This window comes from Juglans regia, chromosome 1 (genome assembly GCF_001411555.2).
Source record: "Juglans regia cultivar Chandler chromosome 1, Walnut 2.0, whole genome shotgun sequence".
Lineage (NCBI taxonomy): Eukaryota > Viridiplantae > Streptophyta > Magnoliopsida > Fagales > Juglandaceae > Juglans > Juglans regia.
Genome location: NC_049901.1, coordinates 897,575 through 913,532, shown reverse-complemented (window position 1 = coordinate 913,532; position 15,958 = coordinate 897,575). Strand labels below are relative to the sequence as shown.

General features: G+C 37.4%; 1 protein-coding gene across 2 annotated transcripts; it reads right to left on the bottom strand.

Moving 5' to 3' along the window:
- Nucleotides 1-275: 275 nt before the first annotated feature.
- On the bottom strand, nt 276-15,958 carry LOC109001310 (acyltransferase-like protein At3g26840, chloroplastic). Of its 2 annotated transcripts, XM_018978538.2 has the most exons (14): nt 15,263-15,957; nt 14,750-14,801; nt 14,499-14,554; nt 13,309-13,467; nt 12,962-13,066; nt 6,521-6,627; nt 5,752-5,873; nt 4,872-4,980; nt 4,326-4,456; nt 3,526-3,895; nt 2,413-2,526; nt 1,593-1,678; nt 1,348-1,457; nt 276-647 (listed from the first exon to the last, which is right to left on the bottom strand). In XM_018978538.2, exons 1-14 carry the CDS (start codon nt 15,654-15,656, stop codon nt 457-459), a joined length of 2,106 nt encoding a protein of 701 aa, XP_018834083.1. In that variant the 5' UTR covers nt 15,657-15,957; the 3' UTR covers nt 276-456. The 2 variants fall into 2 exon arrangements, with proteins under 2 accessions (XP_018834083.1, XP_018834084.1); XM_018978539.2 differs by lacking the exon at nt 14,750-14,801 and having other exon boundaries at nt 14,499-14,522; nt 15,263-15,958.

Here is a 15,958-nt window from a genome sequence, read left to right as displayed (position 1 = left end):
GATTATTAATTACAACTTCACATTTGGGCACACGTGCAATGCACGTGTTTCCTTTTACTAGTATATATATATATATCTATATCTATACATATATCAATGCACATTCACCTATCAACGAATTAATGCCATGTTTTTCCATTATTATTATATTTCATCATATATAGTCCCAAATAATCAGTTTGATATCTGTAACCCTCTCTCTCTCTCTCTCTCTCTCTATATATATATATATATATATATGATCTAGCTTGCTTAATCTGCAGGCCAATTAAAAATTAAAAACACCCCTAAACTCTTCCTCCCCTAAGGAGTAAGGAGGGTGAATCAAAATTACCACACCATGCCTGGCGATTATATCCTACAGTACTCCAGCAGGAAATTAAGTCAGACAGGCATCTTTGAGAATGGAATAAAATGGTGGGATTCATGATGATATATCTTCAATACACAAAAAAATCAGAGTTCAAATGTAGGGACTTCAGCTGTAAAGCCATGTATGGTCTGGTAAATTAAGCGAGGAATCAGATTTCTATAAGGATCATTTTCTCTTTTTTCCTTCAAATAGGCAATGCATTTCTGGACCTCAGACTTGACTTGTAAATATAATTCATGAGATTTGTCCCTGTCTTTTAGTTCCAGCTTCCTCCCTTCAGAAAATTAGCAAAATCATATATATACATTAATCAACTTCCACCTCACACAGAAAAGATCTAGAAAAGAAAAGAAAAAACAAACTTGAATCCAGAAGTCAACTTAAAACAAGTTCCAATGAATGTTGCTCAAGTTTATAACTGTTTTTAGATTAGCTAAGATATGGTGGACTCGAAGACTACAATGCTTAAAAAATACCCCAAGCAGCCCATTGCATCTACAAACTGCTATTCCATAAATCTTGCTAATTTACACTTTTTAAGGTAGGTGTATCATGATGATCTAGTGGTTTCTAAAACAATATATTAATTTGGAATTGGGATAATAGACTATAATGACATAAATGGCACAGGAATGTCATAATAGTGCAGCCTGGAGGGTTGACAAACACTCCGTAAGTGTAGAGAAGATCAGAATGGCATGGACAGATATGATTGTTACTTGCAATTGTTCTTCTTAAGCTTCTTCTAGCCACCTCAGTGAATTAAGTACTTTGGATAAACATCCGCCGACTTTAAAGTCTCCAATCTAGGAAGTATATCTCTAAGATGAATGAAATGCAGTGATGGCTACCTGTGACAAATAGATGCACCACAATTTTTTTTTTCTTTTTTTTTTAAAAACCATTTTTTTCAAAGTAGCCAATTGTATTTTAATATTTTTTAACCAAGACCCCTCAATTTTGAAGGGCCATACCTTCCGTTTCAATTGGTTTCCCGAAGTAGAAATAAAACCGGCCAGGAAATTTTGGTAAAACTCCAGGGAGGTGAACATCTTGGTTTGCCACGTCCCCATTAGCATCAGTTCTACAATACAAGATGATGGTAATATTAAAGAAAGAACAAGCAAAGAAAGGTAAGGGAAAAATCAATTTGAGACCATGTATAATTGGGAAGAAAATATACAATGCAAGTCAACATGACAAGAGGAGCTTAACATACCTTAACTTTACTGCCTCATTCGTTAATTCTTCTATCTCACCCTTAAAGTAAGGAATCTTCATTAGGTCATCATAATCGAAAACCACCTATCAATTAATATGAAATTGATTATTCATTAGAGAGCAGAGACCAATCAAGTCCAGTTACAAAAATGTGAATCTAAACATAAGCTAGCCTCAAAAAACAAGTATCCGTAAGGTACATGTGTCAAGTACAAGAGCTTTGCTCCACACAAGCCGGGTGTGTTAACACACCACTTGTTGTGGTACCCATTCGACTTTGAAAAACAAATACCAAATTTTTTAAAATAGATGATGTGGAACACTTCCACATTAGCAGTATGTTGGGTGTGTAAAAAATGGGGCTTGCAAATATATAGATTTTTTCCAATTACAAACTTTCCTTCAAAGAAACTAGAATGTCATACTCTTCTCAAAACAATATTCACATCAGCATGTGTTCAGCACCAGTAGGAAAATTTCTAACAAAGCTCACCTTAATTTACATTGAATAAGTTATGGCAAGGAACTGTTTTGCTACAACACTTCAGCATATGGTTGTGTCCACATGACAAACTAATATTTTCAAGCAACGATAGATATGGAAATTATGATAAATTAAAATGCGTATGCATATAGATCCAGGTTTCAATGTCCAAATCTGGACTAATTAGAAGGATGAAGGCACCAAGTGATGATCCATGCTATACGTGTATTCAGCTGGCAGACTAGAAATCACACTTTTGTGCTGAATGCAAATATCAATATAGCTATATGTTGGAGCTAATAATTGATCAAAACAGAGAATTTTTTTAGCTTACTTTGCCAATATCATCTTCTCCAACAGTACCAAAAGGTATGATTTTGGCTCCAAATCTTATTGCCATCCTGACAAACTCAGATTGTTCCGGCCAGATTAGCTTGTATTCTTCACCCTATAAAGTAAAAAGAGTCGAGGGTTTCAAAAGTATTAAAATTGGTATGTTCTAATAATTATATCTGATTTTTGTGCTCACGTCTGTAACACCAAAGCGAATAAGCATGTAAAGCATGCTGAAGGTATAGAGGACAAAATTGCACATTAATACGACTGCAGCTTGAGCAGATAAAAGAAAACCAAGTGGATCCAAACAATAAATTGGAAAGTTAAGCTTTTCCTAGCTTGGATTGAGCCTTGATTGGGAACACTAGCCAAGAAGTCATAGGAGGCTGAGCTTGGGATATATGTCATGTTTTAACACAATGTTTTATGTAGTTATGGTGCTGATCAACCGTGTACAAGTAATCACAGATGTAGGGAATTGATATGTGGAGTTTTAAGGATAACTCCTTATTCTTATCATTATGAAAGCTTTTACTTTCCATCTTAAAGTGAAAAAAATCACATTTGAATTCTTGTTTTAGAATATTGATATTGTCTTTAGTCAACCTGGTACGACCTCAACTGAATCTGATGCAAGAAGGCCCAGGCAGCATTGACCAGGGTCATGGTGGGGCTAGGCTATATTATGGGCTAACAGGTGATATTCCAGCAGCTGAGCAAGGTTTAACCTCTACCCCAGTGCAATATGCCTGAGTCGCAACACAAGGAATTTGGTTTAGTTACACAAAACCAAACCATCTCATCTCATATAATCATTACAACTTTCCCAAACTCTCACACAAAATATAATAAACAATTCAACTTTTTCAAATTCTAAATAAAAATAATATTAAAAATTTATATTATAACAATATTTTATTCAACTTTTAACAAAATATCTCATCTCATCTCATTTGAACTGCGTAACCAAACAAGGCCTTAGATTCTTGTTACTTTTGAAACCAAAATATTGAATTTTTATTCAACCAAAAAGGAAGAAAAAAAAATCGATTTAACTATAGTGCAAATCTTTATATAAAGGGAGTAGAAGTAGATGGAGGTAAGAAGTTACCTTCCGATGGAGAGCCTCACGCATGCCCCCTGGATACAGCAGGACATGAGACTTTGAAGACAAAAGCTTGTAGAAGTTAGTCCCTGAGACAGGAACCGCACCCATTATTCTGAATGTGTCATACAGTGATAAATCAGGTAACTTTCCTTGTTTATTCTTCATAAACGTCATTGGATGTGCAATCCCCCGCAGAAGAATATTTCTTTCTCGATAAATATTGGTTATCAAGGGAACCAATTCAAGTCCGAGTAACATGTGATATCCTACGAGCAAGACAGGACCTGCTGAAGGTATTCCGGCAAGGCCCCTCACAATCTTCCCATCCTCTAAAGTTGACAGCATCACAGGACTAGTGGCAGCATTAATCCATCTGGAAGCATCCTAAACTTAATCAATGTGGCATGGAATAGCATAGAGTCAATCATAAAAGTGCATAAAAAATTGTCTCGAGTAACTGCCAGATCAGCTGCAAGCATTCTTTACAGAATACATACTGATCAATGTGGTAAGCAACAGGATATAGAGTCGATCTACAAAGACATTCTCCAACCTGACACCTCAGATGAAACAAAATAGTTGAAACGACCAAATGCATGTGGCCCATTAGCTACCTTTTATCTAGTGTTGTGTGAATATAATCTTATAATAAGCTCTACTGTTATTAATCGACGCTTTTACTTGGTTGACAACTTCGCTCCATTCCACATGTAAGCAAGTGATGGATTGGTCAGCTACCTCAGATTTTGGACATGTTATAATTAAAGAAAGTATCTGTATGTTTCTAACAAAATGTGACCCACCTGTTTTCATCATATAATTTTCCAAACTCAGTAGGGGTTGGTGGCATGTAATCTGAAACATAGTCGATGTATTTTCCACGGCGGTAGAAACCAGCACCCTTAATGATAGTAACCAAATCAATACCATCTTCCTGCCATACATGCGCAGAACTTGTGATATACATGGGCAGGAAAAAAAGGGCAAAATTCAATAGAAATGCAATATATCTAAAACTGAAGAATTCCCTTCAAAATAGTAGTTTCACACAAATGCTGATGCGTGACAGTTTGGAATGTAACAGAAAAACACCAATGCATAGTTCGTATATTTTCAAAAGATCATGGAAATAATTTTTTGTCTGGTATTAACAGAATATGAACCCCATGCATGTATCCATTTTGGTTTCATATGGTTAGAGTAGCCTCTATCTTCCACGAAATTCATTAAAAAGTTTGTTAAAAAACTTTCTTTATGCTTTTTGTTTATCCTAAAGCCTCTGCAGGCGGGCAAAACCAAACAAAGGATCATGCACACCGAGAGAGACAGAGGCAGAGATAGATTCTTACTAAGAAAAGAAAATGACCTCTGTCGCTGAACTTACGAATCTCACATTTTGGCAGAGCACGACACAGCCTTTCACCTTCCTCTTGACTAGGTAGCAACTGATCTCTTCCACTAAAAGAGACAAAGAGTGAACTAAAACCAAACATTCTTTAAAGAATCACACGAAAAACAAGGAAAGCCCTACAGGTATATAGAACAAATATTGTAATGATGTCCTTATAGTGGAAGTATAATCATACTCTTGCTGGGAACAAAAAGTTTGTCAGAGCTTAAAGCCTATATTTCATTGATGCAGATGCCATTCTTGATTGGGCCAATATTTCACCTACATAGGCTCCAAATATGAAACAATGTAATAGATATTGAGGAGAAGAGGCCGCCATTTGGTCCACTCAGAAATTAGACTATCATTCATTCAATAATATATCCTTTATTTTAATATACCCAAATATAGCAAGTAAATTTTCCTCTTACGTTTCTTATAAAACTTAGAATACTCTAATGCTTTGATTCCTTTTCATCGTTTCAGCTTCCCCTTTCCTGATGAAGCAGAAGTTTTATCATCATCTAGGGGTACATAAATTGAATCAAAAAGTCCACAAGGAATGATTACAATCGTTGTCATTTAAGAAACTGATGATAATAAACAATAAGCCCTCAAAGGAGAAGGAAAAGCCAACAGGAAGACCAACTATTGTTCATATATGATTTTAAAGGTGTGAATTTTCTAAAATTAGCAAATAATACTAAAGAAACTAAATTTTAAATACTTTCACTTTTGTAGTTGCTCTTTTTTTAAGAAAAATAGTTTTCCCAAATATTACAACGACATTTAATTGTTAATTACTGAAATGGGTTCGGGCTACAGAAAAGAATAGGAACCTTGAGAGTATCAGTGTTTGAGCTTTTACAGCATGGAGGCGTGAATTGGAAACAGCTGAAGCTGATTTAAGCATCTGCAGCTTCCAGCGAAGTGTTTCTCTGGGTAAAACATCAGATAGAACCTGTAAAATTTATCATTGATGTTTTTCAAAAAATTCAGTCATTCTCATTCAGAGTTGTATGACGTGAAAATATTAGCACGAGGACAAACATAAAAAGAGTACGGAAAAGCCAACTATCTCAGTTTGAACTCAAACAGCAGTCCAGAGCTATCAATGTAATTGCAATCTTTCTTTAATCAGTATAGGAATAGTTAACTGCTTCTATCTTGATATTTTAAATTTCACAAAGTGGCATGTGATACTACATTGATAGCAAGGCAATTTAGCTTGTTTGAAAGAAAAAAGAAAAGAAAGAAAAAACAGATCACAGAGTGAAAAATAACAGTTCAAATCTTCTTTCTATATGCACATTGGTACTCATTTTTTTCCGTGTATACACTGTCATCCAAAATACAGACTCAAGTTAAAAATAAGTCATTTGGCTTCATAAGTTGGATCCAAGTTTAGAAGTAACTATTTTTGCCGTCTAGGAATTAATTTGGACAGTTGTGATGTATAAGTAATTACACCTGCATATACAAAAATGGGTGAGGCCCCATCAACATTGATGGTATGGCACCTCTCTAGTATATTATATGTGTGTGCACGTGTGTGTGTGTTATATGCACATATATCCGGCCTATTCATGTTTTAAAGTTGAAGCTTACCGAGAGATAAGATGAAATTGAAACAAGATCTTGTGATAGCTCCCCAACTGTTTGTTGTAAAGGAAATCTCTCCAGGAGACTGTCCATCGCCATCCTCAAAGGATCGCCTAAATGGGAATTTTACAATTGCTAATGTCAATGGAGGAGATATACATGCAAGCATACATGCATACATTAATACATATATACAGAAATATTACGTGTATATGTGTGTGTATATATATATATATATATATGCATACGCTTAATTTGTGCATACATATACACGTGTATATATATATATACACATGGATACTTCATTTGCAACTAGTTCATATTTCTTGGTGCTCATCATTTTCAACATGGAAGGGATAATGATAAGAAATACATAATCAGTTTTTTATAGCAGTTTCATTAAAAGAAATAGTTTTTTTAAATAAAAATAGCAACAGCCTGAAATCTTTTAATGCATGGTATCAATTTAAAGAGGTAAAAAGTTTAGTCCAACAATTCTACACCTTAGGTCAAGAAGCCCCTCTCTACCCATCGGTTTAGCAAGGCAATGAGGAAACAAAAAACTTGCAAACATATGTCTCTTTGCATGGAAATCAAGATGCAGAGAAATTATCATGGAACATATTGACGTTTACAACTCAAAATCCATTTTTGTACGCCAAAGAAAAGAGAACAGTTGAACAAAGAAAAAGGAAAAGAAATCAAAGTAAACTATATTCAGCAGAACAGAAGACCCGATAAACAAGAACTCAAGATCTGTGTGCCCCAGTATAGGGATAAGTCAAAGAAAACTACATTATCCATCCTTTCTGGGTTACATGCTTGAAATGGGCATGCTACATAATGATCCTGCCTCGAGTGAGCCTCTTTTGTCTTGGTATCACAAAAACCACATGAGGTGAATCAGCAAATTGAACAAACCCTATCCATGTCCCAAGGGTCACTAAATTGTATGAGGATTGCCAAAGGGTTACAGAGTCACCATTGGTGAAATTAAGCTGTAATCCCAACTATGATCTGAAAGACTCCACAATAGTCAAGTTATCCGCAATCTCAATCCAATAATATAAGTCTGGACTCTTGACTGATTTGAAAGATCAGTTGAAATAACAGAACTTTGGCCTATTAGCTCATGGAAACTCAATGTAATTCATTTTTTTTTTTATAAGTAAACGATATTATTGATAAGAATAGGCAAAGCCCAAGTACACAAGATGTTATACAAGCGACAAAGACCTATCTAGGTCACAGAAGTGAGAACAAAAAAATCATGTAAATTAAGGCCATTAAAATCTATAGCTAATAGAAATAAAATACGAAAAAATAAAGATCAAAGCTCCTCTAGAGTCCGCGCCTTATCTTCAAATGTCCGATCGTTACACTCTCGCCATATGCACCACATAATGCAGATAGGGACCATCTTCCACACGGCTTTGATTTGCGTAGAACCTCCCAGAAATGTCCAGCTGGCCAATAACTCAACCACTGTGGTAGGCATTACCCAATTTAATTCTACTTGGCTGAACACTTCGATCCACAAGACTCTAGCTATCTCACAATGTAGCAAGAGATGATCCACTGACTCGACGGCTTTCTTGTACCTAAAACACCAATTTAAGATAATGACCCGGCACTTCCTCAGATTATCGGTTGTCAAAATCTTGCCTGGAGCAGCTGTCCAAGTGAAGAAAAATGCTTGCTTATTCCTCCATGGGAAAAGAATATTCGATAAATGAGTAAGAGATTTATAATAGGATCAAACCGAGAAAACTCCCTTACTTGTAGGTGTCCACCACAGCTTATCGTCTCGTATTCCATTCAACTTCACGGAATAGGTTGAAAAAAGCCTCAAAGCTGTCTACTTCCCAGTCTTGGGCTGCTCTACTGAAGGTGACATTCCATTGGACTTGGTCCCCCGATCAATCTATGAGATCCGCCACTGAAGCTTCTTGGTCACGTGCCAACCGGAAGACGGATGGAAATGAGTCCTTTAGAGCCTCCTCCCCACACAATGGATCCCTCCAAAATTTTATCCGAGTGCCCACACCCATCAGAAATTTGGCATGGCGGGTAAACACACCCCAACCCACGTCTAATGTGCTTCCAAATCCCCACTCCATAGGCCCCGTTCACCTCTCTAGTACACCATCCCCTCCCCCCATACTTCCATGTTTGCACTCAATCACCAATATCCATAGGGCTTCTGGTTCCATACTATATCTCCATAGCCACTTCCCGAGTAGGGTCCTATTGAAAATTCTCATATTTTTTTATCCCCAATCCACCAGAAGAAATTGGCATGCACGTCTCAACTGACTAAATGGAACTTGAATTCGTCCCCCATCCCGCTCCATAAGAAATCACGATAGAGTTTTTCAATCTTTTTCGCTACACAAGCTGGAATTGGGAATAGAGATATAAAATAAGTTGGCAAGTTAGAAAGAGTACTCTTGATTAGAGCACCTGGCCTCCTTTCGACAAGTAACATCTCTTCCACCCTGTCAATCTTCGTTTTATCTTCTCGATAACTGAATCCCAAATAGAAAGAGCCCGTGAGGCTGCCCCAGCGACAATCCCAAGTATTTCATAGGAAGAGGGGTGACCTTACACCTCAGTGTATTGGCCAAATGTCAAGTGTTGCTGACATTCCCGACCGGCACTAGCTCTGATTTATCAAAGTTCACTCTCAAGCCTGACACTGCTTCGAAGCATAATAAGAGTGTCTTCAGTGCCCTGAGTTGATCTTAATCTGCCTCGCAGAAAATTAATGTGTCATCTGCAAATAAAAGATGAGAAATAGATAGACAACCCCCAATGGGGTCACCTACTGAAAATCCAGCCGCAAAACCATTTCTAACCATGGCCAATAATATCCGACTAAGGGCCTCCATAATAACAACAAAGAGAAGTGGGGACAACAGATCTCCTTGTCTCAGGCCACGTGAACTGCTGAAGAAACCAGCTGAGCTGCCATTAATCAGAACTAAGAACTTTTCCGTAGAGATGCACCATCTAATCCACGTACACCATCTCTCCCCAAAACCACATCTCTCTAACTAAAAGAGAAGGAAGCCCCAGTTTACACGATCGTATGCCTTTTCCATGTCTAGCTTACAAATAATCATTGCAATCTCAGACAGTAATCTGCTATCTAGGCATTCATTGGCTATAAGGACTGAATCCAGAATTTGACGACCCCTTACAAATGCATTTTGCAGCTTTGTGATTATCTTGCCTAAAACCTCCCTAACCTGTTTGCAAGCACCTTTGAAATAATTTTGTATACCCCATTTATGAGGCTAATGGGTCTATAATCTTTCAGCTCCACTCTTCTTTGGGATCAAATCAATGAAAGTAGTATTTAGGCTTTTCTCAAACTTCTCAGCTGAAAACAATTCCTGAAACACGTTCATTATATCCTCCTTCACTACTTCCCAACATGCTTGGAAGAAACCTATCGAGAAACTGTCTGGACCTGGTGCTTTGTCACTAGCCATTCCTCTTACTACATCAAATACCTCCCCCTCCTCAAAAAATCTCTCCAACCAAGACATTGTCTGTGGTTCAATAGAGTTGAAAGCAAGTCAATCAGGTTTTGGCCTCCACCCCTCTTGCTCTGTAAATAACTGTTCATAGAAATCCACCACGTGATCCCGGATCACAGACGCCTCCGTGCAGTCTATACTATTAATATTCAACATCTCAATGGTATTATATCTCCTATGAGAATTGGCCACCCTATGAAAAATTTTGTACATCGGTCCCCTTCCTTCAACCATAATGCTCTTGACTTTTGATACCAAGAGATCTCCTCTAGAGAAAGAACTTTCTCCAACTCTAATGCCAACTCTGTCTTTTGCACTATTTCTTCAAGGGCGAGGGCTCTATCCTCGAGTATTCTTTCAATACCTTGTAGTTCCTCTACTAATGATTTCTTACGCTCCCTTAAGTCAACAAATGATTGGAAGTTCCAAAGCTTTAAATCATTCTTTAAAACTTTTAGTTTACCTGCAAGTATATAAGGAGTACCATGAAACTGATGAGATGACCACCAATTTCTTACCCTATCCACAAAGCCTTCACTCTTAAGTCACATATTTTCAAACTTAAAATATTGACGTCAGCCTGGATACCACCACCATCCAACATGATGGGAAAGTGATATGAGCAAAGGCGAGACAACCTCTTCTAACACACCTCCAGGTAATGGATTTCCCAATCTAGCGAGATTAGGGATATGTCCAGCTAAGACCACGTCTGATTATTGGACTAAGTGAATGAGCCCCCTATGAGGGGAAGGTCCACCAGGTTCAAGTCAAAATTGAATGCTGAAAAGGATGTCATTGCTGGGATCAACCGATAGTCTCCGGATATTTCACTAGGGAATCTTATGACATTAAAATCTCCTCTTATGCACCAGGGGAGGTCCCACCAACTATGTAATGCAGCAAGTTCTTCCCATAATAATCTTTTGATACTATTAACATTCAGCTCGTAAACACCTGCAAAAGCCCACAAAAAATTATCTTCCACAACTTTAAAAGAACAGGCCATTGTGTACTCCCCAACAAAATCCTTCATTTGCTTCACCACCCTTCTATCCCACATCACTAAGATATCACCCGAAGCCCCGTTCGAAGGCAAATAAACCCAATCTGCATAAAAACAGCTCCAAACACTTCGCACTACTCTTCTAGACACCAATTTCTTTGTTTCTTGTAAACAAACTATGTCTGCCCTCCATACCCGAAGAAAGTTTTTATGCAAAGACGCTTATTTGCCTCATTCAACACACGAATGTTCCAAGACACAATTTTCGACTTCATAAAGGATATATAATTCCCTTTCCTTTGGATCTATTGCGGCTTAAGCTCACGTTGTTTCTTGGTCTTAGATTTTTTAGATTGAGAGTGACTCACCTCAATGGCAGTGAGAAGAGCCATAAACTATTCCTCAAACCCCACACACTCCAGTCCCACACTATTGAATATCCTTTACCTTTCAAAGCACCCAGTCAAACAAATTGAACTCGTATGGTAACTCACAGTTTAGAGGAAAAGGCTCCACATCTCCCGAAGCCCACTATGCATTTGAAGACATTCCCTTCTCCTCCTTCCAAACAGATTTTTGTCCTCTCATTAGACCACAATACCCTCATTGATCTCCACATCATTGCCAAAGAAAGGAGTTGTTAATGGTGTATCAAGAACCATCACCACCTCACTTCCCCCATGGTAAAGCATCTAAGATAGCCCCACGTCACTTTCCTTATTGAACTCCATGCTCAACTCGCCTTCTCCTTCCGACAGCATCTCAAGATGCTCCTCAGGATGAAATAAGGCCTCCATCGGAGGAGGCAGAGGTTCCAGAGTGCCTATCGGCAGTTTCTGGCCACGTTGGATCGGAGATGGGGCTTTTGACGGCAAGATCTCCTCTGTAACCTCGTTTAGCAGCAAAGCCGGCATCTCCACCACCATTGCCAGCGTTTTCTGGGCCACCGTCAATGGTCCCACCTCAGGCCGTCGTGTTTCTGCAGGTTTCTCTGGCAAAGGTACAATATTGCCGCTGTTGGTGGGCCGGTGGGTTCCCCCGTTGCGTATCCTCCATACAGGCTGAGACTTGGGCTCGGGCCTAGTTGTGTGAGGCCTAGCCCAGTCATGAATTACATTGAGTACATCTTCTTGAGTCCTTCAGAAGAGCATCTTCTTCTCTCACTCGAAGCTATGCTATGAATTAGTAAAGCACTAACTACTCCCACGCCCGTTGTCTTGTAAAGTTTGGTAATTCATGACCGTTGCAATGTTTTTTTTAACTGACTGACTTTATTTTTGTTGTCTAAATATTCAAGAACTAAGACCATTCCATATAGAGCTTTGATATTCATCATCTCACACACCGCACACTACACCTATTTTTATTTTTTATTATTATTTTTTTATTTTTGTTTTATTATTCCTAAGCTTATTGAATTTTTCTACTTATTATTCATATACTAGACATTTGGTAAGAAAAAAAATTAAAAAATTATGTGTGGTGTGAGGATGATGAGTAGAATTTTTCTTCCCATAATACTCGATTTCTCCATGCATAATAATTAGGACTTCTGAAATGTACTCTATAGATATTCTGATCTATACGAGGAAACCTACCCCAAGCAACCCATCTTATGGCATGCAGTTTTATGACGCTCCCAAACCAGCAACCTGAGTCTACTGTCATTTTTCTTTAAAAAAGGTGTTGTAATTAAGGTTTTTGTTCCTTTTATGTAAGATTTTACCGTTCTCATACTAAATTCATTTTCCTAACTTAAAACCCGCATATGACATGTTAAAAGGAACAGGTTTGCAAGCTATGTTAGCTCTAGCCTCTAGGTGGAAATGATTATGTATCTTGAGCAACTGCAAAGTACTCCAAAAGATGGAAACTCGAAGAATGAGGAAAGCAAACCTGTCATCAATCTCAACATGTTGGGGAGGCTAACATTGAGTTGGTCAGGCATAATGTCCAATAATGGTATCAGAGGTTGTAGTTGAGACCGACTAAAGGATGAAGCTGCAAGCAAAACAACGTATAGGCATCAAGAAGAGCAAGCAAAAAAAAAAAAGAAAAAAACCCATCAAGTATTAACTTTAAATTTCAGTTGGGTGTTGAAGAGACTCTAAGCATTTGAGTTATGTCTCAGAAGCATCACTAGCTACTAGCTAGACAGGTCTTCATCAGCATTTGCGCTGTTGATTTTGCAAGGGGAAAAAAGGAAATTTGAAAGAAGATATTTTAAAAGACGAACTCTTTACCTGGGTTTGCCAAAATAAGGACAAGATCAATATCAGGAGTACAAGCTGCCACGGCCAGAGCAAGGCATCCTCCAAAGGATTCTCCAACAAGATATATGGGTCTGTTAGGTGAACGGTGATTCTCTGACCTAATTGTTCTTTCAACCAGCTTCGCCAAGTCTGAAAAATGAAGATCTAGACTTATGATTAGCTTCTTGTTCAAAGAGAAGTACAAATATGATGTATGCTAGGTTTGGATACAAAAAATATGTCATCTCATCTCATTTAGGGTCACGTTTGGTTATCCAATACAAATGAGATGCACCGTACAATAGTTTTCCCTATCCAAATACACTATATTTCATCTCTAAATTTTAAAAACATCCACTTAAATAAACAGTAATACTGATAGTGAACAGTGTGTGAACAGTAAAAACTGATAGTAAATAGTGCGTGAACAGTGCATAAACAATGCACTTTTCAGCTCCCTAATCAATAGTGAAACCCACACCTTTTTCAAATTCTAAAAATTAAAAACTATCTCATCTCATTATCCAAACACACATTTTTTTTATAAACTATTTCATCTTATCTTAACTCAAAAATTTCACTACTATTTAAAATATATCATCTCATCTGAACTGCATAATCAAATGGGGCCCTAATTATTACAATTTTTTTAAATTCTCACACAAAAAACAATAAACGATTCAATTTTTTCAAATCTCAAAACAATAATAATATTAAAAATTAATATTCTAACAATATTTTATTTAACTTTTAACTTTCATCTCAACTCAACTCATCTCATCTAAACTCACTATCCAAACCTTCCATAAATGTAGTATGAGTGGAGTTACCTGTTAATATAAATATGTTGTGAAAATGTTATTTTGTTCGTATATTAAACGACAAACTTAGTACCCTAGTTTGTTGTAAATTCGTTGGGTTTTCCTTGGTTTTCAGCTAGCTACTTTAATCGATTCACAGCTTGCTTCTACTACTTTAATCCTAATTACTGTTGCCAGGTCCTAATTGTTTCAGTAAGGTCTAGCAACTTATCAATTTTTTACATTTTCACCGCAAAAGAAGAATGTCATAAATCTCGAATAGAGTAACAACAAATGCTACACGAACCACCTAGTATATATGTCATTGGCATGCATGAAATTGAAATGAAATAAATAAAAGCGAGTAAGAGAGATCAGGACCTGTAAATGGAGTTCGATCCTTAGCTGGAATGTGCAAGCACCACATCTCAAAAATCCTTATTCATGGTGAGATGGAAAAAAATATATATAAATCATTTGCCAGTATAAAATAGTGGAAAATTCTCTGGATGACAATTATAGTTACTTTCAAATCCTCCATGATTTTCAATTATAGTGGATACAAGAAATTAAGCGGGGTGGAGGCGGAGGTGCTCATTGTTCGTAGATTTGAGATTTCAGTGAGTGCTTACTTTCCAAGTCTATGATGATGGTTAATAAGTCCAAGTCCAACACCGATAACACCTGTTATGTTTCCACGTCAAAAATAAATTAATGTAATAAGTAGTATTCATTTAATAACCATAATAAAATTAAGACTTAATTAATTAGTTATGACAATTACAAATAAATTAGTTCATTAAATAGAATGATAACATTTATATTTTATTTAAATAATAATATATACCAAACTTTTATCTTAATTTTATTTTATTATATAATAGATGATACATTTACAATCTTTAGATAAAAAATTAATATGTAAAATATGTCACGTCTTAATATTATTATTATTTACAAGTGATTGATTGATTCTGTACTTGTCACAAAAATTTTTGTGACCAATTAGAACATTCCACGTGTGATTCAATTGACTAGAAACTGGAAATCCAGAGCCGGCAGAGTGAAAAGTAGAAAAGAAAATGTTCTCTTCCACACTAATTAAACCAAAACCAATGGCCGGAAAAAATAAATAAAAGACTGACCGGGCAAAAAGAGGAGCAGGGGAGAATTAGCCAACGGAGAGCCGCACTCCAAGGGCGTGAACCACCGAGGCGGTCCACCGTCCGATCTGATTATCAATTCCTTCGACCGCTCAAAGTACTCCTTGAAGCTCCTACGCTCCACCGCCGGATCCTCGGACGTCGCTGCTGCAGAAGCTACCGCCTCAAGTTCATCTTTACCCATATCCAGCCTTCTCCTCTCTGAGAAATCACTCCTCGTCGAAGTGGATGGCGTTTGTTCGGTGGAAACAGCGAGTCTCCAAGAAGAAGTCGAAATCCGAGTGGATTTCAAGTTCCCAAGGGATGAAGACGTCGAATCCCGGCGGAAAGCCGGGGATAAATTGGAGAGAAAAAGGGAAGCTCCAGAAGCGGCCATGGATGGTCAGTTGATTCTGCACAGAACAGAGCACTCGGCGCTCAGCTGGCACTCGGCGCTCAGTTATTTATATATGCATATTGATTATTTCTCAGTTGGTGCTTTAAAGGCCCTGTAACTGAAAGAGAGAGACAGTAAGAAAAAAAAAACCATAAAAACATAGAATTTATATAACTAAAGAAAGAAAGAAAGAAGGCAGATGGAACGAGAGCGGAAATGCCGGAAGAGCACTGAGTAAGAGAGCAGCCAGCAGGCAGCAGCCAGCGAGCGTTACTTTGTTAATAGACCACACATTAAGTTTC